This window comes from Leucopleurus acutus (genome assembly GCF_964270905.1).
Source record: "Leucopleurus acutus genome assembly, chromosome: 4".
Lineage (NCBI taxonomy): Eukaryota > Metazoa > Chordata > Mammalia > Artiodactyla > Delphinidae > Leucopleurus > Leucopleurus acutus.
In genome coordinates this window covers 41052073-41079089 of record NC_139146.1, presented here as the reverse complement: position 1 = coordinate 41079089, position 27017 = coordinate 41052073, and the positions used below count along the sequence as shown (strand labels likewise).

The 27017-nt window shown below is 39.3% G+C and overlaps 1 protein-coding gene across 4 annotated transcripts in view; it reads left to right on the top strand.

Annotated features, from left to right (window-relative positions):
- BOD1L1 (biorientation of chromosomes in cell division 1 like 1) overlaps positions 1-27017 on the top strand; it is a gene marked incomplete at its 5' end in the record, with an annotated part of 55208 nt that overhangs the window by 5521 nt on the left and 22670 nt on the right. For all 4 annotated transcript variants that reach the window (XR_014326143.1, XM_082837758.1, XM_082837757.1 and 1 more), the window contains 8 exons: positions 4348-4538; positions 5014-5628; positions 6209-6358; positions 14105-14271; positions 15422-15533; positions 16197-16335; positions 17688-17760; positions 19835-25805. Coding sequence is in view for 3 of the 4 variants with exons in the window: in XM_082837758.1 (XP_082693884.1) it covers positions 4348-4538; positions 5014-5628; positions 6209-6358; positions 14105-14271; positions 15422-15533; positions 16197-16335; positions 17688-17760; positions 19835-25805 (7418 nt within the window). The remainder of the gene's footprint in view (positions 1-4347; positions 4539-5013; positions 5629-6208; positions 6359-14104; positions 14272-15421; positions 15534-16196; positions 16336-17687; positions 17761-19834; positions 25806-27017) is intronic.

Below are 27017 nucleotides of genomic sequence, written 5' to 3'. Positions count from 1 at the left end.
ATTGTGCAGAAGTTTGTTCACCTGGTGATAAGTTTGTCAAGTTTGGTGTGGCTACTTTATATTATGATACAGTGTGATTTTAGAGTAGGTGCTAATCACTTCACATTTCCCCCATAAATTTAACAGTCTGATTTCTCCTGTAGACCTTTGGAAATATTGAGGGAAGGGAATGACAGCATGACTTCAAAAAAAAAAAAAACCCTCTAGATATGATATGAATAGATGGTTAATGCCAGATAGGTAAATATATCCTATACAGTTACATTCACAGTTATTCTCTTCGCCCTAAAAGAGCAGGGTTTATTATGCCTGATTTACAAATAAAGACATTAAAGGTCACTGAGATTAAAACATTTTTCCCCTGATCTGAGGCTGTGTCTTCTGTGTTCTAATATTGCCCCTCTCCTTATCTTTTGTCTTTTTACTTGCATTTTACTGCGATTTTACCTGTGCTTTTTAATGATGTCATATCCAAAAAACGTGGGAGAAGTGCATTTAGACATGTCGGAGTCATTTTTTGGTAAACATAAAGAGAGTGAAAAGCTGGAATGGTTAGAGGGCCCTAAAAAAATCATATTTATTCCCCCAAAAGCAGATTAACAATATTATCTTGTTCTTGAATATAAGTATTTGCCAAGACAAGAAGACTTGGACCCTTTCTCCCTGCTTCACACCCCAAAAACGTGACTACATTGTTTAAAAACTGCCTTAGTCTCCCTGCCTTGACAAATATTTACGAAATGTGACTTTTAAACAGTTAGACAAATGTTTTTACAGCTGTTACATCTTTTATTTATTTATTTATTTGACTTATTTTTGGCTGTGTTGGGTCTTCGTTGCTGCGCGTGGCCTTTCTCTAGTTGCGGCGAGCAGGGGTTACTCTTCCTTGCGACGTGCGGGCTTCTCATTGTGATGGCTTCTCTTGTTGCAGAGCACAGGCTCTAGGTGCATGGACTTCAGTAGTTGTGGCACACGTGCTCAGCTGCTCCACAGCTTGTGAGATCCTCCCAGACCAGGGATCAAATCCATGTCCCCTGCATTGGCAGGTGGACTCTTAACCACTGCTCCACCAGGGAAGTCCCTATAGCTGTTACCTCTTAATTCCCTCTTGTCTCTCAGGAACCTTGCACACCTACCTAGTGTGCTACTCCATTGATAGTTCCACCCACAGGAAGCCCCACAAATAAAAGTTTACACTCTGACTCAAAGACCCATTTAGCCACAGGTAATACTAGATACTAGGAGCCTGGGGGCTCAGACTCTGTGTCCTAGTAAATAAGAGAAGAGGGAAATTTGACAATAGCTTTGTTGTCTGCATTTTAAAGGATGTTCAGGAACCTATAAAAGAATCCAGGTAAGATGAAAGATGCCATTAGAGGGCTGCATAATAATACCTTTTGGGAAAAAGTCAAAGCCTTTCCTGTTGGGTGGCAGGCCTGGGGTGGGGGTGGTTACTCACTTCCAGACCTTGAGGAGAACAATAACCAAAATAGTAGGGGAATGGGAGGCTAAGGGTGGGATGGGGGAGGGAAGCTTACTGACACTGTCCACACTTGCAGAGCACTGTCAGGCAACAATTTGCATATCTGCTTCCCTCTCACAAAGGAAAACATTGCTTTAAAAGTGCAAGGGTAGAGTCTTGGATTCTTTTTTTTTTTTTCCCATATATTGAGAGACTAAATGGAAGGCAAATTTCCTGGAATTTACTCCTTAGCATACAGAACCTATAAAGTAGAGAAGCAGTCATTTATTTTGTTCTTCAAAGGGAACTAAACTCAATCGTGCCCATGTAAAATCAAGCACTTAAAATTGTTGTTGTACCAATATAAGGCACTGTTTTCACAGAATCTTGTTTGGTGAGGGATTGCTGGACACATCAGTAGAGGGTTCTTGTGACTGTCAGCAATTAACACTAGAGCAGTCCACCTATGGGTGATGAGGACTCTCCTCTAGAGACGTTTTAGAACAGGGGAAATAGCTGTCTCTTGGGTAATATAGGCGTTGCTCTTACTGGGATATCTGTATATTTTCTTCTAGCTCTGTTATTTATTTTTAATAGAACTGTTCTCTTATTTAAATTCCATTAGTAAATTTATGTCTCTTAAATAACATGTTAAAGTTTCTTAAAAGACTAATTGTATCTAACTAATGGTATAAGGGATGGACTATCACCTATAAATACAATGTCAGACAGTTTTTCTTACATATACTTTGAGAAATACTCAGTTGACTCTATTAGATTGAGCCATCTACAATTGCCATTTTTGTAGGACAAAATAGTCTAATATCAGCAGTTTTGGATGGTTCAGTTTAATAGCCAGTCTGCCAACTCAATAGACGGAAAAAAGTTTTATTTTATTCTATTTATGCATTCGTTTATACAACAAAACCTAAAAATGCTAGGGAGCTCAGAAATAATGACCTTAACTGTATAGTGTTTAAAAGGAAGACAAGGAAGTAGCTTTAACCAAGACAGTGCCAGCTGCTGGCATTTTGGCTTTGCCCTTGAACCTAGAAGTGTGGCTTCTTCTCCCTCTGGTGAGGCAGCTCTGGCCACACCTCAATGAAGTGAGCCCACGAAGAGCAATGTGGTCGCTAGCACTGGCTTCCGTTTTTGTTTTTGTTTTTCCTTTAACATCTTCATTGGAGTATAATTGCTTTACAATGCTGTGTTAGTTTCTGCTGTATAACAAAGTGAATCAGCTATACATATACATTTTTAAGATCAGAGCTGACCTCTGAGTGAGAGTAGACTAAAGTACACCAGGCACCAGAACATAGGCATCAGGGAAAGAGACTGAAGCAGTAATTTGGAGGTGGGTGGGTTTTATTTTTTATTTTGTGCCTTTGTGCTTGTGCCTTAAATCAAAACATTTTTCAGATTGCTTGTCATTGCTTCTTTTCCACCTGCTACATTTTAAAGACACCTCTAAGATGTAACAACAATGTTTTCAGGATTTGCTTTTTTTTTGTTTTTTTGTATTATATCTTAGAACTTTAGAAAGCAGGTTACCTACTCTAGGCAGTGTTGACTCATTTTTCTCTATGGCCCACATAAGTGGAATTATAGTATCCCAGTCCTGCGAGGTGCCTCAGGAAATGAAAATCACAGCCATCCTGCACTCCAGACAGCGCTGCACTCAGAAATAGCATTGCAAAGTATAAGGAGAGACACCTCACCCACTATGCAGGGAGAGCCTGAGGCCTCGGAGCTGCAGAAGACCAGCACCCCACTCTCCCAACTCTATCCAGGGAACTGTGACTCCTCAAGTTCTTTGTTAGAAAGGGACAAGGTGGAAGTGTGTTTCTTCAGATAAATTCATGTCATCTTATTTTGCTCAGACACCTTTGTGATTTTCTGCACGTTTCAGACTTTACTGTGCCTTTTGCTCCTCTGTCTCTTATGTATGATATTTCTTTGTGCACTTTCTTCCCCTTCTCTTCTCTGGAAATCACGCTTTCCTTAGGAAAGCTTTCGCAAATAATGTCAGACATAGCTAATAATAATAATATCCTACTTTTTTCCTACAGTGTATGGTGTGTTCTAGTGCCTACCATGTTGTGTTTTGTTTGTGTCTCTCTCTCCCACCAGAACAGGGACCAGATCTGATTTGTAGTGGCCCAGTGGCTAGCATGGTGCCTGTTGTGTAGATGCCACTCGTAACATAATTGTTGAATGAATACATCATTTAGTTTTTATAGCAAGAAGATAATAAAAAGAAGGCCAGAAATCTTAAGTTTTATTTTTGTTCTTTTAAAGTTTTTTTTCTTTTTATTTTCCTTTTTTGTAAGTTTGGTAAAATTATACTTTGTTTATATTCTTCAGTTTTCCTGGAGGCTCTAATACTTACAAGAGGCATACATTTTTCTGGTAAAAAAAAAAAAAAGAGGTTGCAGAATCCATAGATTTATTTTATACCCAGAGCTCAGCTTTAATGATCATTTATTCCTATCACTAAATGATCACTAAGGTCATTTAGTGAGATAAGCCATGGGCATGATTGAGGTAAGATAAGCATCACCTACAAGCCTGGTCTTTAGGTAATGTGCTGTGTCTAGTTCTAAGGGTATTTTGTTTTGCTTTTGTTCTGTCTGCCTTAGTATTGCCACTGGTGACACAGTGGTGGGGAGTTTACATATTTTTTTGCAGTATGATGTATTAAATGCCACTGTATTGTGAAACGTATTTTCTTTTGTGTATTCTTTTCTGTATATTCCAAGTGAATGGATTGGAGGCAATTTAAGGTTGAACATATATGTAATAGATATGGCTTTACTTAAAAGTAATTAATGCAAATAATGTAGTATTATCTTTTTCACCTTTCTGTAAATTACCCTGTGTTTCAGATCAGGAATGTTGGAGTCTGGTATTGACAGAATTATTTCTCAGGTTGTGGATCCAAAGATTAACCACACATTCAGACCTCAGGTGGAGAAAGCTGTGCATGAATTTTTGGCCACGCTAAATCACAAAGAGGAAACAGGTGGCAGCACAGCCCCCGATGATGAGAAACCAGACTCTTCCATCGTTACACAAGGTGCTTTGCTTTTACTCTTGGTCAGTTCCATTGCTTTCGTTCTTGAACTGAGTATCAAGTTAGGGGTATTTAGTTCTTTAAAACATTTATCTATTTGGCTTCTCTAGTGAAATTATATTTATTTTAATTATTACCCAGATTCTTCAACTGGCATAACATTTTTTTTTAATGATGAGCATTTTAGTAATGTACTGTGTGTGTGTGTGTGTGTGTGTTTCAATAGAGGGGATAATTAAAATAATTAGAAAACATATCCTTTTTCTGAGAACTAGACTAGTATCACATTTGCTGGTGGCTTTCCTAATATACTGTATTACAGAGGTAGAGAATTTAGAATGTGTTAAGTACTAGCACCAGTACCTGAAAGTCTAAAGGTGATGTGTCATGTGAAGATGACAGTGGCAAGTGGCCTTGATTCAGCAGAGGGGTTTACCTTCTGCATAAATTTATTCTAAAACATGTCTTTCCCTCGAAGGTGTCCCTGCCCCTGGGGCCAGTGCGAATGTGGCCAGTGATGCCATGTCAATCTTGGAAACCATCACTTCTCTTAACCAAGAAGCTAGTGCTGCCAGGGCTTCGACAGAAATGTCAAATGCAAAGACCAGTGAGAGAATATCCAAAAAACTCCCATCTCAGCCAAGCACTGAGACTACTGTTGAGAAAGAGAGAACTTCAGAGGACACGGCTGATAAAGAAAAATCTACACCTGACTCTGTGGGGGAAGGACAGGAAACAGTCCCTAAGTCTGAAGAATTTAGTGATCTCCCTTGTCCAGTTGAAGAAATTAAAAATCACATAAAAGAAAGTAATAGTTCAGTTCTGCTAAATAAGGATGTTCAACAAGAAAGCAGTGACCAAAAAAATAAATCAACAGACAAAGGTGAAAAGAAGCCAGATAGCAATGAAAAGGGAGAAAGAAAGAAAGAAAAGAAGGAAAAGACTGAAAAGAAATTTGATCACTCAAAGAGGAGTGAAGATGTCCAAAAAGTAAAAGATGAAAAACAAGCAAAGGATAAAGAAGTAGAGTGTTCAAAACTTCCCTCAGAAAAAAACAATAATAAAGCTAAAACCAGCGAAGGGACCAAAGAAGGTAAAAATTTGGAAAAATCAACAACAGTTTAAAGAACAATGAGTGTCCATTGGGGGCACATCAGATTTGCTTTCAAATTTTAATAAAATGTATTTGATACGTGTGTTTTAAAAGCCTGAAAACTCATACCCTCTTTGCTAAAAGATGAGCAATAAACATTTGTATATTTCTTTCCTATACTAATTTACCAATTCACAAAGTAAATGAACAGAGAAGTTCTAAACCTTATTATGTAACTCGTAATTTATTCATATACATTATTCCAAGCAACTTAATTCATAGTCTTTAAAATATTACATAGTAAATATTTCAGTTCCTTACTTAAAATTTCCTTTGTTTATATCATTCAGACCATGAATTACGAGTTTCATTAATTTTACAGGATAATTTGCCTTTGTATTTTCTGCAAACAACTGTACCTTATTTGATATTGGTTACTAATGGTGAGGGATTATTTTAAAGTTGAAGTTCTTTGACAGTATTTAAACCAGAAAAATTTAAATGTAATTTAGGAATTGGGTGCTGTGTGTATTCTTATATAACAAGATGATTTATTTTCTGTTATATTTCCTTCTTGAAGATTTCTCTTTGATAGATTCTGATGTGGATGGACTTACAGACATCACAGTTAGCTCTGTCCACACCAGTGACCTTTCATCTTTTGAAGAAGACACTGAGGAGGAAGTTGTAATGTCTGATAGCATGGAAGAAGGAGAGATTACATCAGATGGTAAAGCATTTTACTTAATAATGCCTTTGTGAAGCTTCGCATTGAGCAGTATTTGTATATTCAGATGGCTGTATCATGAAAGGCAGTGTGGTACAGCGGCAAGAGCACGGGACTTTATAGGTGGAAGATTTGTTCCTGAGTCCCAGCTCCGAGGTTGTCTGTCTGAGCAAGCTTGGTAAGTTATTAAACCTCAACAAGCCTAGGTTTTCTATCTCTTAACTCCATTCCCTAGGATTATTATAAAAGATGAGATCTTGTATGAATTTGCCATGTGTCAGTGGCACAGTCCACAAGACTGCCCTCATGTTTGACACCAGTTGCAAATTCGGAGTCCCCAAGACCACCTTTAGTTTTGGTAATTCACTAGAAGGACTCACAGAACTCATTGAAAGTTGTTAAATTCATAGTTATGGTTTATTACAGCTAAGGGACACATTAAAATCAGCCAAGGGAAGAGGCACATAGCCTATAGAGTCTGGCAAAGTTCAAACACAGAGCTTCCACTTGTCCTTTATTTTTTTATTTTATTTTATTGAAGTATAGTTGATTTACAATGTTGTGTTAATTTCTACTACACAGCAAAGTGATTCAGTTATACATACATATACATTCTTTTTCATATTCCTTTCCATTATGGTTTATCACAGGATATATTTTTTTAACATTTTATTTTATATTGGAGTATAGTTGATTAACAATGCTGTGTTAGTTTCAGGTATACAACAAAGTGATTCAGTTATACATGTATCTATTCTGTTTCGAATTCTTTTCCCAATTAGGTTGTTACAGAATATTGAACAGAGTTCCCTGTGCTATACAGTAGGTCCTTGTTGGTTATCCATTTTAAATATAGCAGTGTGTACATGGAAATCCCAAACTCCCTAAGTATTCCTCCTTCCCCATTCTTCCCCCCTTGGTAAGCATAAGTTCCTTCTCTAAGTCTGCAAGTCTGTTTCGGTTTTGTAAATAAGTTCATTTGTATCATTTTTTTTTTTAGATTCTGCATATAAGCAATATCATACTATATTTCTCTTTCTCTGTCTGACTTACTTCGCTCAGTATGACAATCTCTAGGTCCATCCATGTTGCTGCAAATGGCATTATTTCATTCTATTTAATGGCTGAGTAATAATCCATTGTATATATGTACCACATCTTCTTTATCCATTCTTCTGTTAATGGACATTTAGTTTGCTTCCATGTCTCAGCTATTGTAAACAGCGCTGCAATGAACGTTGGGGGTGCATGTATCCTTCCAGACCATGTTTTTGTACAGGTATATGCCCAGGAGTGGGATTGCAGGATCATATGCTAGCTCTGTTTTTAGTTTCTTAGGGAACCTCCATACTGTTCTCCAGAGTGGCTGCATCAGTTTATATTCCCACCAACAGTGTGGGAGGGTTTCCTTCTCTCCACACCCTCTTCAACATTTATTGTTTGTGGATTTTTTGATGATGGCCTGGTTATGTGAGATAATATCTCATTGTAGTTTTGACTTGCATTTCTCTAATAATTAGTGCTGTTGAATATCTTTTCATGTGCCTCTTGGCCATCTGTATGTCTTCTTTGGAGAAATATCTATTTAGGTCTTCTGCCCATTTGTCGATTGGGTTGTTTGTTTTGATGATATTAAGCTGCATGAGCTGATTGTAAATTTTGGAGGCAGATCCCTTGTCAGTCACATCATTTGCAAATATTTTCTTGAAATCTCTGATTGTCTTTTCATTTTGTTTGTGGTTTCCTTTGCTGTGCAAAAGCTCTTAAGTTTAATTAGGTCCCATTTATTTATTTTTGTTTTTATTTCCATTACTCTGGGAGATGGATTGAAAAAGATATTGCTGTGATTTATGTCAGAGAGTGTTCTGCCTGTGTTTTCCTCTAAGAGTTTTGCAGTGTCCAGTCTCACATTTAGGTCTTTAATCCATTCTGAGTTTATTTTTGTGTATGGTGTTAAAAGACTGTTATAATTTCATTTTTTTTACATGTAGCTGTCCAGTTTTCCCAGCACCACTTATTGAAGAGACTGTCTTTCCTCCATTGTATAGTCTTACCTCTTTTATTATAGATTAATTGACCATAGGTGCATGGGTTTATCTCTGGGCTTTCTATCCTGTTCCATTGATCTATAGTTCTATTTTTGTGTCAGTACCATACTGTTCCGATGACTAGAGCTTTGTAGTATAGTCTGAAGTCAGGGTGCCTGATTCTTCCAGTTCCGATTTTCTTTCTCAAGATTGCTTTGGCTGTTCGGGGTCTCTTGTGTCTCCATACATATTTTAAGATTGTTTTAGTTCTGTGAAAAATGTTATTGGTAATTTGATAGGGATTGCATTGAATCTGTAGATTGCCTTGGGTAGTACAGTCATTTTGACAATAATGATTCTCCCGATCCAAGAATGTGGTATATCTTTCCGTCTGTTTGTGTCATCTTTGATTTCTTTCATCAGCATCTTACAGTTTTCGGAGTACAGGTCTTTTGTCTCCTTAAGTAGGTTTATTTCTACATATATTATTCTTTTTGATGTGATGTTAAGTGGGATTGTTTCTTGAATTTCTCTTTCTGACCTTTTGTTGTTAGTGTAAAGAAATGCAAGAGATTTCTGTGTATTAATTTTGTAGCCTGCGACTTTACCAAATTCATTGATGAGCTCTAGTAGTTTTCTGGTAGCGTCTTTAGGATTTTATACATATAGTATCATATCATCTGCAGACAGTGACAGTTTAACTTCTTCTTTTCCAATTTGGGTTCCTTTTATTTATTTATTTATTTATTTTCTGATTGCCATAGCTAGGATTTCCGAAACTGTTGAATAAAAGTGGCGAAAGCGGACATCCTTGTCTTGTTCCTGATCTTAGAGGAAATGCTTTTAGCTTTTTACCGCTAAAAGCTAAAGTGGGATCCTGCAATCCCACTTTTTACCGCTGAGTATGATGTTAGGTTTATGTATATGGCTTTTATTATGTTGAAGTATGTTCCATCTGTGCCCACTTTCTGGAGAGTTTTTTTATCATAAATGGGTGTTGAATTTTGTCAAAAGCTTTTTCTGCATCTATTAAGATGATCATATGGTTTTTACTCTTCAATTTGTTCTTGTATCACATTGATTGATTTACGGATATTAAAAACTCCTTGTATCCCTGGAAGGAATCCTACTTGATCATGGTGTATGATCCTTTTAATGTACTGTTAGATTCAGATTGCTAGTATTTTGAGGATTTTTATTATGTTCATCAGTGATATTGGCCTGTAATTTTCTTTTTTTGTGATATCTTTGTCTGGTTTTGGTATCAGGGTGATGGTGGCCTCATACAATGAGTTTGGGCATTTCCTCCGTCTGCAATTTTTTGGAACAATTTCAGAAAGATAGATGTTAGCTCTTTTCTAAATGTTTCAAAGAATTCACCTGTGAAGCTATCTGGTCTTGGACTTTTGTTTGTTGGGAGTTTTTTTAATCACAGTTTCAATTTGAGTACTTGTGGTCAGTCTGTTCATGTTTCCTATTTCTTCCTGGTCAGTCTTGGAAGATTGTACCTTTCTAGGAATTTGTCCATTTCTTCCAGATTGTCCATTTTATTGGCATACAGTTGCTTGTAGTAGTCTCTTAGGATGCTTTGTATTTCTGCAGTGTCTGTTGTAACTTCTTTTTCATTTCTAATTTTATTGATTTGAGTCTTCTTCCTCTTTTTCTTGATGAGTCTGGCTAATGGTTTATCAATTTTGTTTATCTTCTCAAAGAGCTGGCTTTCAGTTTCATTGATCTTTGCTATTGTTTTCTTCATCTCTATTTCATTTATTTCTGCTCTGGTCTTTATATTTTCTTTCCTTCTACTGACTTTAGGTTTTGCTTGTTCTTCTTTCTCTAGTTGCTTTAGATGTAAGGTTAGGTTGTTTATTTGAGATTTTTCTTTTTTCCTGAGGTAATACTGTATTGCTATAAACTTCCCTCTTAGAACTACCTTTGCTGCATCCCATAGGTTTTGGATCTTTGCTTTCATTTTCATTTGTCTCTAGGTATTTTTTGATTTCCTCTTTGATTTCTTCAGTGATCCATTGGTTGTTTAGTCGCATGTTTTGTGGCCTCCATATGTTTGTGCTTTTTTACAATTTTTTTTTTCTTTTAGTTTATTTCTAATCTCATAACATTGTGGTTGGAAAAGATGCTTGATATGATTTACCAAGATTTACCAAGATTCGCTTTAAGGCCCAGCATGTGGTCAATCCTGGAGAATGTTCCATGTGTGCATGAGAAGAATGTGAATTCTGCTGATTTTAGATGGAATGCTCTATAAATATCAATTAAGTCCATCTGGTCTAATGTATCACTTAAGGCCTGTGTTTCCTTATTAATTTTCTGTCTGAGTGATCTGTGCATTGCTGAGAGTGGAGTGTTAAAAGTCCCCAACTCTTATTGTGTTACTGTTGATTTCTCCCTTTATGGCTGTTAGTATTTGCCTTATATATTGATGTGCTCCTATGTTGAGTGCATATATATTTATAATTGGATTGATCCCTTGATCATTATGTAGTGTCCTTCTTTGTCTCTTATAACAGTCTTTATTTTAAAGTCTATTTTGTCTGATATGAGTATTGCTACTTCAGCATTCTTTTGATCTCTATTTGTGTGGAATACCTTTTTCCATCCCCTCACTTTCAGTCTGTATGTGTCCCTAGGTCTGAAGTGGGTCTGTTATAGACAGCATATATATGGGTCTTCTTTTTGTATTTATTCAGCCAGTCTGTGTTTTTCGGTTGGAGCATTTAATCCATTTACATTTAAGGTAATTATCAATGTATAAGTTCCTATTGCTGTTTTCTTAATTGTTTGGGGTTTGTTTTTGTAGGTCTTTTTTCTTCCCTTCCTCTCTGGTTCTCTTCTGTGGTTTGATGACCATCCTTAGTGTTGTGTTCAGGTTGCTTTTTCTGTGTGTGTGTGTGTGTGTGTGTGAGAGAGAGAGAGAGAGAGTGTGTGTGTGTGTGTGTGTGTGTGTGTGTAGTAGTAGTTTTTGGGTTTGCTGTTCCCATGCAGTTTTGATATAGCAGTCTATGTATGTACAAGATTGTTTTAAGCTGCTGGTGTCTTCCCTGCCTAGAGAAGTTCCTTTAGCATTTGTTGCAAAGCTGGTCTGGTGGTGCTGAACTCTCTTAGCTTTTGCTTGTCTGTGAAGCTTTTGATTTCTCTGTCAAATCTGAGTGAGAACCTTGCTGGGTAGGGTATTCTTAGTTGTAGGTTCTTCCCTTTCATTGCTTTAAATGTATCATGCCACTCCCTTCTGGCCTGCAGAGTTTCTGCTAAAAAATCAACTGATAACTTCATGGGGATTCCCTTGTATGTTGTTTGTCATTTTTCCCTTGTTGCTTTTAATATTTTTTCTTTGTCTTTAATTTTGTCAGTTTGATTACTGTGTGTCTCAGCATGTTCCTCCTTGGGTTTATCCTGACTGGGACTCTGTGCTTCCTGAACTTGGGTGACTGTTTCCTTTCCCATGTTAGGGAATTTTTTAGGATTTATCTCTTCAAATATTTTCTCAGGTCCTTTCTCTCTCTCTTCTTCCTCTGGGACCCCTATAATGCGAATGTTGGTGCATTTAATGTTATCCCAGAGGTCTCTTAGACTGTCTTCATTTCTTTTTATTCTTTTTTCTTTATTTTGTTCTGCAGCAGTGATTTCCACCATTCTGTCTTCGAGATCACTTACCCGTTCTTCTGCCTCACTTATTCTGCGATTAATTCCTTCTGGGGTCTTTTTCATTTCAGTTATTATATTGTTCATCTGTTTGTTTTTTCTTTAGTTCTTCTAGGTCTTTATTAAACATTTCTTGCATCTTCTCGATCCTTGCCACCACTCTTTTTCCAAGATCCTGGATCATCTTCACTATCATTATCCTGAATTATTTTTCCGGAAGGTTGCCTATCTCCACTTTACTTAGTTGTTTTCCTGGGGTTTTATCTTCTTCCTTTACCTGGGACATGTATACCTTTACCATTTCATTTCATATAATTTTCTGTGATTGTGGATTTTGTTCTGCAGGCTGCAGGATTGTACTTCTTCTTGCTTCTGCTGTCTCCCAATTGTCTTTTCCTTGTGGTGTTGTGGACACGGTGCCCTTCCTGGCATTGATATCTGACAGTATACAGATTATTGCCAAGCGGGGAAACTCACTGGAGTCTTTACATCTGAAGTTTTTATTGGGGCTTCATCATATACACCTAGTTGACTGCCCATGTGTCTGGCCTCAGCCTCCAGCCCCTCTGGAGGTCAAACTGGTACCCCATGACCCAATGCTTCCACCCTAAATCACACTATTAGGGCAATTTGGCTTGACCCATGACCCTAGGTAAATAAAAACACTCCTATCAGGCATGGCATTCCAAAGGCTTAGAGATTACCTCCCAGAATGGAGAAGAAAGACCAGACCTCTCTTTTATTATATAGTTTGTTTTTCAGCCAACCCTTATTAAGTACTTAGTGTGTTCCAGGCACTGTGCTCAGTTATTACACTATTGTATAGGTGCAGGTGAGGAAACAGAGTTGCCAAGACAGGGTGTCTCGTCCAGGGTGTTATAACTAGTGAGCACAGCGCCATTTCAAACCTGTGTCTGGGCTTATAATCAATACCTTATGCTGCTCTTTACCACATGATTAAATATTATTTATGGCCTTTTGAAAAGTCAAAAATATTGAATATGATTTGCAATTGCCTGTAGGTAGCATCTTGTAACTTTGTTGCTGGCTCTTGGATAGAATACCTAGAGAGAAAACCATAGGGGAGAAAAAGTAGAAGGTTTTAATGCCACAGATGTATTTTTCTGTATCTCCCATTTTTCATTCTTTTCTTAGTATCCATTAAAAAACTGAATTAGCAGCAATCTCCACTCTTCATAATTATCGTCATGAGGTCATTTGAGTACCAATGTAGGAAGAATGCTGTCTTCCTGTTAAAACTCCACTTTCTCTAGCCAAATGGAAATTTTAATTCTAGATCCTTTATTGGGTCTTTTCAAGGTTTTTCCTGGACAGAACTAGATTTTCTATATATGAGATCCAAAAAGTAAGAAAATGGCTCTTTTGAGAGTACTAAGGAGTACTTAGTACCACTTCTTTACTTCTTGCTGTGCCATGGGGAACTTATCCTCCTTCCTCAGGTAGAGGGGTTTTAGTATATACTTGGTGTAGGGCCAATTATTGATTCTTCCCTCTTCCATAAAAGAAAGATCACAGGTTATCATTAACATCTCAAGTTTACTTTAAAGTGTTGCTTCAGGTGAATTTTTTCAATTAAATACTGGTAAAGCATTCATACCAAGTCTATTTTCATACAAATGAGGATTAACTATTTGTCAAAGAAACATAAATAACTATAAGGCCTAATTTTTCTTTGCCTTTTTGATATGTGAGAAGCTGAAAGAAAGGAAAAAATTAATAAGTCAAGAGGACTTATCTGGTGGTCCAGTGGTTAAGATTCCGCATTTCCAGTGCAGGGGGCACAGATTCAATCACTGGTTGGGGAAGTTCCACATGACATGTGGTGCAGCCTAAATAAATAAATAAATAAATAAATAAATGGATTATAGCCTTTAAAAATGTCAATATCTGGATGTTCAGATACTGATATTTCTCCTGTCAGACCTACAAATACACTCAAACTACATTGATACTACTTTTGCCTCTTAATGCTGATCAAGCATAATGTTGATCTTATTGCTGATTGACAGAAGCACTGATCTTTCTATTGACTTTCTTCCAGACGAAGAAAAGAACAAGCAGAACAAAACAAAAACTCAAACCAATGATCCCAGTGACGGAAAAGCAAAAAGTATACGGCATGCTTATGTTCACAAACCATATCTTTATTCAAAGTATTATAGTGATTCTGATGACGAGCTTACTGTAGAACAACGGCGGCAATCTATAGTAAGTCAGATTTGATCTCTTATTATTTTAACATGTTAAGTCAGGTTGGCAAACTTGACTAGTCTGTTTACAAGGTACTGGTGAGCATTTGAAACAGTGACATATAGGTTCTACTTTCAGGAACCTTGTCATTTAACTAGGCAGAATAGACATAAACATATGATGGAGGTGTTCATATCATGATTCGTGGTAGTGAAAAACTGGTAACAACCTAGGTGTTTCACAGTGTCGAAATGTTTGACTCAAATATGGATCCAGCCATAAAGAGAGATGACATCAGCCATTAACATAATATTAAGAAGGAAGCGCAGTCCATCCACATATTTCCTGCATTTGAAAAGACTTCTAAGATGTGCTATTATTAACAGGTTTTTAGAGAAAAAAATTGCTACCTTGTTGTATATGTACATCAATTTTAAGATGGCTTATGATATCAGAAACATTAAAATATGAAAAATTGTGCATCATAGATTGAGGAAATATTACTACATGAAAAATGACTTGAAGGAAGTGCACCAAAATGTTAATAGTGGCTTATCTCTTGAGGTTAGTTGATAAGGAGTTACGCTTATGCTTAGGATGTTTGGTGCTTTGAGGCTTTGAGTTCTGGGTGGGAAAGAGATGGTGGAGTAACACACAATGACTGGATTTCCCCTGGCTTTAAAATATGACTGCAGAAAGTCCCATGTCTAAAACCTGGGTCCTGAGATTATGACCAGAAGGTCACATTTGTTGTAGGACTAGCCTGTCACTTGAATCTGTATTTCAACTTTCTTTTTTGAGAAAATCAAAAAATTATGGAGACCTACCTCTACACTTGATGCTCATAGATATTTTTATAGCTATCCTTTTAACTGAAATAGCAGTTTATTAAGCCATCACTTCCCAAAATGATACCTTTAAATTGACGGTATTCTTTAAGAGTAATGGAAAAGTTTAACTTCTCTCTCTTTTATTCCTCTGGTAACGTCCAGATTGAAACACATGCACATGCACATACGCACATAGGTATATAGTAGTAAATATGCACTTTTGCAGAGCCCATTAATTTGTAAGAACATCTGAAGGGCAAGTGTGCTTTTTTCCCCAAAGTGTTTTTGCTTTTGCCTGATAATCTGTCAGGATAATTATGAATATTTTGTGGTTTTAGGCTAAAGAAAAAGAAGAGAGGCTTTTAAGAAGGCAAATTAATAGAGAGAAACTTGAGGAAAAACGAAAACAGAAAGCAGAAAAGACAAAGTCTTCAAAAGCTAAGAATCAAGGTATGGGAGATGTTAACTTTTAATATTTTAAACTACCTTATATACTACATTATTTTGTAGCTATTAATATAACTTATGAGATATAATTTTGATCATTTTATTTTATAATCATATCTCAAAAAAACTTCACTTTTTTAAATTATGTATTTTAAAGTATGGAAGATTTCCTTTTTAATCTAATGTGTTTCATCACTTTTTAAATTATATTTCTGTATCTAAAGTAAACATTCTATCACATACCAGATAATACACCTCACATGTTAGCAATTTATTCTCCAGTGATGGTGGAATGAATTATCACTGGAAAATTTATTGTTAACCTGTGAGTCCTCAAGCCTTGCAGTGATAATAATGGAATTCATCTACACTTTATGTTAACGAAAATGTCAAACATTTATCTGGAATATTTCATTGAATAAAATTGAACTTCCTCTGGACACTGATCTTGTGTGATATAAAATACACAGATATACATATATGAACATTTGAAATAAAAAATACGACTTCTCCATCTAAAAAATTATTTTTATTCTAACACAGCTTAGAGATATTAAAGCTATTTTGCATTTTTACAGTGATTAGAAAACCTTAATGAAAAATAAATATTACACTGTTTTTAAAACTCTGTTGTGAGATACAGTTTATTGATTGCTTCTTTCCCAGGCAAAAGTAGTGTGGACTTAGAAGAATCATCAACAAAGAGTTTGGAACCCAAAGCCCCCCGAAGTAAAGAAGTCCTTAAAGAACGGAAAGTTTTAGAGAAAAAGGTAGCCTTAAGCAAAAAGAGAAAAAAGGATTCCAGGTACATATTTTATCTGGCCACATTCCCACTGTAACATTCTCTCGTCATGCTTTCAGAAGAGAGGCTTTGAAAATGACAGTAAAGAGTGAGACCTTTAATGTGTATGTTATTTCATGTTTATGAAAGACCTTAGGGTTTCCTTTTCAGTATCATAATTCATTGTATTAATATCTATAATGTTTCAAAGTAGTGTATACTAATCTTTTGAGGGGGCAGACTTTTTAGATAATCTGACGGAAGCTATGGGCTCTTTGCCCAGAAAAATGCACATGCATAAGCACACAGTTGCCCTAGAATTTCAGAGAGTTTTATAGACGCTCTAGAAGTACTCAGGAAGTATCCCTGTTCTGGACATTCAGTTACCTCTTTTTTTTTTTTTTTTGTGGTACACGGGCCTCTCACTGTTGTGGCCTCTCCCGTTGCGGAGCACAGGCTCCGGGCATGCAGGCTCAGCGGCCATGGCTCATGGGCCCAGCCACTCCGCGGCATGTGGGATCTTTCTGGACCGGGGCACGAACCCGTGTCCCCTGCATTGGCAGGCGGACTCTCAACCACTGTGCCACCAGGGAAGCCTTCAGTTACCTCTTACTGACAGTGACTGCTTCCATTCTCTAGACTTTCCAGGCAGTTCACTTCACCAGAATCTCATGCTTCTCCCCATAAACCAGAGGTCCAAGCCAAAATTTTTTTTAGCACTGCATTATCATGGTTAATTCTATAAGAATTACAAAGCTGAAGAGATTGAGAGTGGCTGTCTAGCCATGGGCTATAACTTTGCTGTTCCATTGTGATGCAGTTATATAAATTTATCTTAAACTTGAAGATAGCTGAATCAATCATTTGCAGAACTCAGTGGGAGGAGTTACCTCTCATTTTTCTTATAGACCTCATTCCTGTCTATCTGAATAAATAAAACTACCCTGTTTATTCAAAAGATAAGACTTTCAAAATGAAATTGTAGCCCATATCATATTCATCTTCAAGCAACATTCAGGAAATTTTGTTTCAAGAATACTTTCCTATAGGGCCAAGAGTGTTCCATGTCACATTTGGGATTGAGTTCTTCACTGTTGACCAAGAATAGGATTTAAATTGAAATTCACAAGTCTCTATGTACAAATTAAATGTTTATAGTAAAGAAAAGCTAAGGTTTTTTTTTTAATCTTCCTGAGAAATTCTGATATTTGATTCAGAGTTCATATTTCACTTTTTTTTTTAACATCTTTATTGGAGTATAATTGCTTTACAATGGTGTGTTAGTTTCTGCTTTATAACAAAGTCGATCAGTTACACATATACATATGTTCCCATATCTCTTCCGTCTTTCATATTTCATTTTTTCCCCCACCTAGGAATGTTGACGAGAATTCTAAAAAGAAACAGCAATCTGAAGAAGATTCCAAAGAAACCCTCAAAACAAGTGAGGTGTGTCTTAATTAATAAAACCCCATTTTAACTGTTCTTTTGTTAGATATACGCCATTCAGTCCTTTGTAGTAAAACTTAGAATACAATCTGATTTTTTCCAAGTTGAATAAAAAATCCATCACATTCAGCATTCTAACACCCCCATCCTATTATGGCCTGAAGTCCTCATTTTGGCAAGTTGATTCTTACGATCTTTTATCTGGATAATAGCTACTTTTCTACTCCCTTCCCTTCCCCCAACTTCCCCACTTCTTATTTCCTATATTGGCAATAATAAAATTGCCAGGAATAATAATGAAAAAGAAAAGGGAAAAAAGCTAAAATCCCTCTACAAATAGATCGTCTGTTCTATTCTCTTCCATTCTCATCAACATATGTTCATAATTTTGTAGATAGATGTAATCTTGCAAAGTGTTTTTGTTTTTTTTGGGTTTTTTTTGTGGTACGTGGGTCTGTCACTGTTGCAGCCTCTCCCACTGCGGAGCACAGGCTCTGGACGCGCAGGCCTAGCGGCCATGGCTCATGGGCCCAGCCGCTCCGCGGCATGTGGGATCCTCCTGGACTGGGACATGAACCCATGTCCCCTGCATCGGCAGGCGGACTCTCAACCACTGCGCCACCAGGGAAGCCCTGCAAAGTGTTTTTAATGTTCCCTCTTTGCTCATTGTATGCTGTGACTTCCTAATTATAATATTTGATTGTATAATATTATATTGAATACCATAATTTAAGCATTTCCTCTTAGTTGAGCACTTAGATTGTTTCTAAGATGTGATCATTTTAAATAGTAAAAATATGTACATAAAACTACCCCCAAAATGTTCAATAAGTACATTTCTTCTCCTTTTTGCCTTATTTTCTTGAGATAAACTTTTGTTTTCACTGGGTTTAAATGTTTATGTATACTGCCATATTTATAACTCTGTAGCTGAACTATCTTAACACTTGTAAGGGAAACAATGGTTTAGTAATTATTTATTCATAGCCAGTAAATGTTCTTGATGTCTTTATCCAGAAATTAGAGGCATATTTGTAAGTATATCCTGATATTCTAATGGCATATCTTTAAAATATTTAACTTTATTTTATGAGAAGTTTCTGTGAAAAATCTCATAAAATTTTATTCACATTAATTGGTTAGAACTTACTGTAAAATTAGGTTGATGAAATCCCTGTTCTTTCTTTGAGGAGTTTAATTTTAAAGTATTTTTTTAAGATGTTGATCCCAATATTAGTAGTTGCTAAAATGTAAAAAGATGCAGTGATAAATTGACCCAGAGACACAAAGGGCTTTCTGAGTACTTCAGCCCATTATTTGAATAAGAATAATTATAGCTAGTCCATGAGTCTTTATTAGAGTGTGCTTAGTCATTAACATTAATCCCCTCAGAGCTGTACTGTGGGATAGGGAGGAAAGTTTGGATGTTTTGGTCTATTAGTATCTTCCCTTGGGTACATCAATGTATACATACATTATATATAACATTATTATTACCATGAGTTATTGTGTGCATTTGAAGCTTCCTAAGTAGCTTGTCTTACAGGTAACCTAAATTCATGGAGTTCCTATAAATAATTTGGGTTTCTAAATTAAAATATAAGAAACTTTTATTTCATTGCAAAATTTTTAAATTGGCTTCATTAGGTTTTCAGCTTTTGGACTAAAAAGAACATTGCTTTGTCATTCTTTCAGCTTATATTTATTAATGACCACTGGGCATTAGTGGGCTTTGGCAACTTAAGAGTTTAAGAAGGCCTCCTAAATGCATGGACCTATCTCAGGAGAAAGAACTACTCTCTAAAAAGATGCTGCAATGTAGTGGGAAGGGTACTAGACTCAGAATGAAATCATCTGAACTCATTGCTAGGTGTCAAGTTATTGAATCATGCTGAGTTTCAGGTTCCTGATGCATAGAATGAAGTTAACAATATCTACTGGCTGCTGGCAAAGGTTAAATGAGTAAGGTGTAACATGTGACAGCACTCAACGTACTATATGCACCCAAATGTTAGATGTGAATATAAAAGTTAATGTTAGTATTTCTTACATTTTAACTTTTATTTTCTTACAGCATTGTGAAAAGGAAAAAGTATCTTCTTCAAAGGATTTGAAGCACATTCATGCAAAGAGTGAACCAAGTAAACCTGCTCGGAGACTTTCAGAGTCTTTGCATTCAGCTGATGAAAACAAAAATGAATCCAAAATAGAAAGGGAACATAAAAGACGGACCTCAACCCCTGTTGTGGTGGAAGGAGTGCAGGAAGAGACTGACATGAGAGATGGGAAGAGGCCAGTGGAACGGTCAGAAAGTGGCACAGAAGAACCCCAGAAACAGAAATGCACACTTAAAAATGAAAAGCATCTAAAGAGGGATGAGTCTGAAACACCATACTTGAGAAGCCTGCCTAAGAAAGAGACAAAATCCTCCAAGGACAAGCCTGAAAAAGAGAAAACTTTGTCAGAAGACAAACTGTCTACAAAACACAAGTATAAAGGTGACAGTACACATAAAACTGGTGATGAGACTGAGCTTCACTCTTCTGAGAAAGGCTTGAAAGTTGATGAAAATATTCAGAAGCCAAGTCAACAAACAAGGCTTTCTTCAGATGATAAAGCTGAACGAAAAAGTAAACATAGGAATGAAAGGAAATTATCAATTTTGGGCAAAGATGGTAAACCAGTTTCTGAATATATTATAAAAACTGATGAGAATGTTCGTAAAGAAAACAACAGAAAAGAGAGACACGGGTCAGCCGACAAAACTAAGGCAGAGCACAAATCAAGAAGATCAAGTGATTCTAAAATTCAGAAAGATTCTCTGAGTTCCAAGCAACATGGAAGCACATTACAGAGAAGAAGTGAAAGTTACTCAGAGGATAAATGTGATACGGACTCGACTAATGTAGATAGTAATTCAAAAGCAGAAGACGTTGTTCACAAGGAGAAGCGAAGAACCAAGAGCTTGTTAGAAGAGAAACTTGTGTTAAAGTCTAAATCCAAAAGCCAAGGCAAACAGTTAAAAGCAGTTGAAACAGAATCACAAGAAAATGTCACGAAACAGGTGACCACTTCAAAACCAGATAAGGAGAAGAACACAGAAGAAAGTGACCCAGATAGGCTGCGGAAGTCTAGAGTTGAAGACAGACCTGAGGAAAGTGGTATGGAACCTGCATCAGAGAGCACTGCCTCTTCAACACACGGTGCACAGAGAGAGTCCAGTCACAGAGCAAAGTTACCACTAGCAAAGGAGAAGCACAAGGGTGATAAAGAGTCAAGCTCTGCCAGACTTGAGAGAAAGTTATCAGATGGGCACAAAAGCAGGAGCTTAAAGCATAGTAGTAAGGACGTGAAAAAGAAGGAAGAAAATAAATCAGAGGATAAGGATGGTAAGGAAGTTGACAGCAGTCATGAAAAGCCCAGAGGAAACAGTTCAGTCGTGGAAAAGAAATTAAGCAGAAGGTTGTGTGAAAATCGAAGAGGAAGCTTATCCCAAGAAATGACCAAAGGAGAAGAAAAACCAGCAGCAAACCCTTTGGGCACTCCCAGTAGTTCCTCCCTTCAGAGACCCAAAAAAAGCAGTGATCCTGCCTTGATGCCCGAACAAGAGCCAATGGAAATTGATCTGGAGCCAGCCATGGAAAATGCATTGGAAGTACCAAAAACCCAAAACATCAGAAGCAGTAGTTCTCAGCAAGACATTGACTCAGAAAATATTACAAAACAAAAAACCACTACAGTTCTAAAGGATGAGTTACGAACTTCCATAGTAGATTCAAAAACAGCAGCTCCAGCCTGTAAATCAGGACGTGGAACAGGAACTGTTGGTAATTCTGAAAAGCACGCTGACCATAAAAGCACCCTGACCAAGAAAGTGCATCTCCAAGGTGCTGTGTCCAAACTGAATCCTGGGGAGAAAGAGCCCACTCAACAAGGAACTCATGAAATGAATGTAGACTCTGAAACAAGTCATCGATTGTTACCTCGTGCTCTGTCAGAAAGCGACAGGGCGCAAAAGAATTTGAAAAACACCACCAGACCCACTGAGGAACGTGTTGCTCAAGGAGATACTGCTCTTGAACATTCCACAAATGTAGACTCCTCCCTGTCATTAAGTTCTGTGACTGCTGTGCCTCAGAAACAATCTCATGATTCAGGTGTAACTCCTTCAGTTGACAGAAGAACTGTTTCAGAAGGTGGCACAGCCAGCACCTTGCTTGTGGACCACTCTGAAATCCCTAACCAAAGCTTGACCGTTAGGGAATCAGAAGTCCCTAGGACAAGTGACAGCAAAGAAGGTGATGCAGTTTCCACAGTAGATAAACCAGCAAAAGCAAGCATGGATAACAAAAGACACATTCCAGAAGGTTCCCAGGCTACTCTACTCCACAGCAAGCAAGGAAAAGTAAACATGCCTCTTGGTAGTGAGTTAACAGACATGACTATGGAAAATGAGAATGTTATCAAAGAAGGTGGTTCAATGGACGTGGCTGGGAAAGGAAGTAACTTGAGTTCAAAGCAGACAATTAAGGCTTCCGTAGAAAATGGCCAAAAGGATGGCATTGCTGTTAATCAGGTGGTAGGTGTGAGTACAGAAAAAGATGCTGAAACTGTTGGACTTAAGCATAGTAGAGGCCCAGGTGAAACAGAAAACTTGCCAACTGATGCTGACAGAAGGAATGAAAACAGTGAGGTGGACACCAGTGCTGAAAGCAACACTGCATCCTCTGTTTTACACCAAAGGAGCCAGAAAGCTGAGACTGCAACAGCCAGGTCTGGTAGAGCAGAAAAGACTTCCATTGCCACCAGTACTGAAGGGAAGGACAGAGGTGTTCCCCTAAATCCAGTGAAGGCGGGGGATGCCACAACCACGTCTGCAGAGACAGCAGAGGGCAGGGTGGCCCTGCCTTGCACAAGCATCGAGGCAGATGAAGGCCTCACAATGGGTGTGCACTCCAGAAAGCACTGTCTTCACATTGGGCTGGAAGCCAGGGAAGGCACCATCTTTGCTGCAGCAGAGGAGGGTGGGGGCATTGTCACAGAAGGATTTGCTGAAAGTGAAACTTTCCTCACAAGCACCAAGGAAGGAGAAAGTGGGGAGTGCGCTGTGGCCGAGCCAGAAGAAAGAGTGGCTGACCCAGTGACGGCTCCCATGGGGACCACCAAAGACGACATCAATAGCGCAGCACCCGAAGAGAAGGATGACGCTGTGACCAGTGCAGGCTCCGAGGGGAAGTGTGATGGTTCTTCAAGTGGGGACTCAGGACTCGTGGAGGGAGCTGTTACTTTTATTAGCGAGGTTGAAAGTGATGGAGCGGTAACAAGTGCTGGCACAGAAATCAGAGAGGGGTCCCTAAGCAGTGAAGAGGTGGATGGATTCCAGAGAAATATGATAAGAATGGGCCCCAAGAAGGAAACTGAGGGGACTGTGACGTGTACAGGAGCAGAACGGAGAAGTGATAGCTTCGTCATGTGCTCAGTAGCTGGTGCAGGGCCACAGGAGGAGCGGAGGGTTACAGGGGCCCCTGAGGTCCCAGTAGATAATGACATGCCAGCGGGAACCAGTCCCACCCAGGAGGGAGGCGGGTCTGTGAATGACGGCCCAGAAGGTGAAAGCGCGGTCACCAGCACGGGGATAACAGAGGAAGATGGGGAGGGGCCGGCAAGTTGCACAGGTTCAGAAGAGAGCAGCGAAGGCTTTGCTCTAAGTTCCGAATCAGAAGAAAACGGAGAGAGTGCAATGGACAGCACAGTTGCCAAAGACGTCACCAACATACCATTAGTCGCTGCTGGTCCATGCGATGACGAAGACATCGTGACCAGCACAGGTGCGAAGGAGGAAGATGACGAAGGGGAGGGTGTCGTGACCAGTACTGGAAGAGGAAATGAGATCGGGCACGCATCAACATGCACAGGGATTGAAGAAGAAGGTGAAGGGGTGTCCATTTGTGAAAGTGCAGAAGAAGGGGATGGTCGGATTGGCACTGCAGTGGGGCATGTGGAAGCCGAGGCCGGGGCTGCCATCCCGAATGCAAATGAGAGTAATGTTGATAGCATGAGTGGTGCCGAGAAGGACATTAAAGATGCAGAGATCTGCTCCAGTGCCAAAGGGATTGTGGAAAGCAGCGTGACCAGCGCAGCTGCAGGAAAGGGCAAAGTGGCTCCGGTTCGTGAAGGTTGCGAGGGTCCCATGACTAATGCAGCTTCAGATCACAGTGACAGTCAGCTCACCAGAAAAGAAAACGTCAACGATACCACTATTTCCACTGGCCTGGTGGGGGGCAGTTATGAGGCTCTTGTATCCGGTGCAATCCCAGAATACAAGGCTCATCACACGTCACCAGATGAAAAAGCAGATGAAGGTATCATCACTTCTGTGGAAAATGAAGACTGTGATGGCCTTGTGGCTGCTAAAGCCAGTGTCAGTATTATGAACCCAGCTTGTTTAGCCAGCGGTAAAAGTCAAGGCAAAGGCTTAATGATTTCTACCAGTACAACAAATGATTTCACCCTGCAGCTAAACACGATGGTAGGTATGGAAGAAGGTCGTTCAAGTGCCCTGAGAACTGAAGAAAGTGTGGAAGGCCCCAGAGTGAACGTGGAAGAATTTGAGGTCCCCATGCCCAGCGCGGTGTCAAGCGATGAGAGCCAACTCCCGGCTGCTAGAAACGAGGAGAAAGACGAGTGTGCCATGATTTCCACAAGCATAGGGGAGGAGTTCGAAGTGCCCATTTCCAGTGCAACAACCATCCAAGGTGCCGAGAGTCAGCAGCCAGTTGTAGCAGTTGAAGAAAGAGCTAAAGGGCCAGTCTTGGTGAGCGCTGATGACTTCGATGTGCCCATGCCCAGCGCACCTGCGGAAGTCGAGAGCCCCCTCGCTTCAACCAGCAAGGAGGAGAAAGATGAGTGTGCCCTCATTTCCACCAGCATCGCAGAAGAGTGTGAGGCCTCCATTTGTGGTGTGGCTATAGGAAGGGAACATGAGCGATCCATCCTGGGCATGGAGGAGAAAGATGGGAGTGCCATCATATCAACAAGCTCGGTAGAAGACTGCGAGGGCCCGGTGTCCAGTGCTGCCCCTCAGGAGGAAGTCCATCCCTTGGTCACACCAGTGGAGGAGACGAGTGACACCGCCATGATTTCCACCAGCACCTCAGAAGGACGTGAGGCAGTCATGGTGGGTGCCGTCCCACAGGATGAAGATCAGCTCGCCATTGCGGGAACAGAGGACTTGAGCGATGCCGCCATCATTTCCACCAGCACAGCCGAATGTGTGCTGGCCGCCGCCACTGGCCTAGACAGGCACGAAGAGAATCAGCTGACTGCAGGCAACCCTGAAGGAAAAGATGACCTGTCAGCCTCGAAGATGAGCAAGGCTGAGGCCCCTCTGCCCAGCCTAATTGCTGAGGACAACTGTCAGTATCCTGGGCCATCCACAGGAGAAAAAGAAGTGGGCCCCGTGGTGGCAGTGGGCACCAGGGAAGGGCACAACAGGGTGTCGGTCAGTGTGCTCTCTGCAGGTGCTGGGTGTGCACCAGAGACACTGAAGTCTGGCAAGGACTGTGCAGGCAAAGTTCAGAGAGAAGATGAAAGCCCTGAGGCAGGGACGTCGGGGGACAGCACTCCAGGCAGGTGTCCGGCAGGGGTTAGTGTGGACTTGCCTCTCGACCCTCGAGGAGCAGAGCAGGCAGCCAACGACTCCTCCATCAGGGTGCTCTGTTTGATAGCCGTAAATACTGGTGCTAAAAAATCTGATGATCAGCAGGGGCCTGAGGGCAGCTTGAAAACCACCACTGAGTGTACTAATGGCCAAGAATCAGAAGTTGCTCCTTCTCACATGACAGTCCTTCCTGCTGCCTACGCTGTAGCTCTCTCGGCTCCTAAGTGCAAGCAGGACTTGGCTATCAGGAGTGATCGCAGTGGCAAGTGGAGCGCTCCAGCGCCTGCTGAGAAAACAGGAGATGGTAGCAGCATGACCGTGTCCTTCCAGGAAGAAGGAGGCCTTGAAGTCACTGTTTCTTCTGAAGAGAATTTGCGTAACATAGGTGAGAATCTCCTAAGTGCACATTGTTGCATTTTACAAAGATAATTGTGTGTAGAGGACATTTAAGACAATCTTCCAAAAGATGGTTTGGATTCTAGAACGTTACAAAATAGCTCTCATCCAACTTGAAGGTCAAGCTTCTCTAAAATTGTGTTTAAAAGCTTAAAGCCTTAGACCTGCTTCTCATGTGCGATGAGGCCAGAGGCCAGAGCCTGAGAGCCAGGTCATCAGCTGGCCAAGTGTTGTCTGCAGGACTGTTGCAAGTTACTAAACCTCTTGGACCTTCAGGTTTCTTATCAGTCAAAATGAAGATCCCTTACAACAACGTATGAAATTAGTGTATTTTTTATCACCCTCATTTTACAAATGAGAAAAAAGATTCAGAGAGTTTAAATAACTTGCATAGTACTCAGGTGCCTCTTAGAAAAAAAAAATTACTTCAGAGCCTCAGTTTTCTGTTGTATAAAAAGGAGATAATAGTACAAAAACAAGCATCATTCTAACCCTTATCTGACTTACAGACTTGAACTATGTGTCAGTTCAGTCTAGCTGGCTACTTCTATTCGAGGGAGCACATTATTATTTTTAATGGAGTTTATTGTTCATATAAATGAGTTAGTTTCTGGTTTAGAATTGTTTGAAAAGGAACAGCATTCCTTCCTGGTAGATTTCAGAGAGTGCTGGTCTTGTTAGAAACAGTTGGTAACTTTCAAAGGTGTAAGCTTTAAGCATGGTCATTCATACACTCCCACTTCAGACACATTACACCAGGTACCACTGTGGATTCAAAGATAGTCAAGATGGGAAAATAGCTGTGAATCTAGCCATGTATTGTACATAGGCCGTGACACTGCAGTGTGACAAGTGCTTGGAATAGGGTTAACCACAGAATGCTGTGAGAACTCAGAGGGGGCACATGGGCTGGACTTGAAGGGATCAGGGATGTTGTCTTCCTTTCTACTCTGATTGTATAAATTGTAGCATCCTGGACTTTTCAACTGGAATAGACCTTAGATACCATATAAATGCAGCCTCCAGAGGCTGAGGCCAGTAGGTTTAGTCCTGTTCATTATAGGGACTTAGATAGGAGACATTAAGAAATGTCCCAAGGGTTGAAATAAGTGACTTTAAAATTTTCCATTGATTTTTAGCTTAGGGTAAATTGAACACTCTGGAAGTTTTTTTATGACTCAACCATTGCTACAGTCTATTA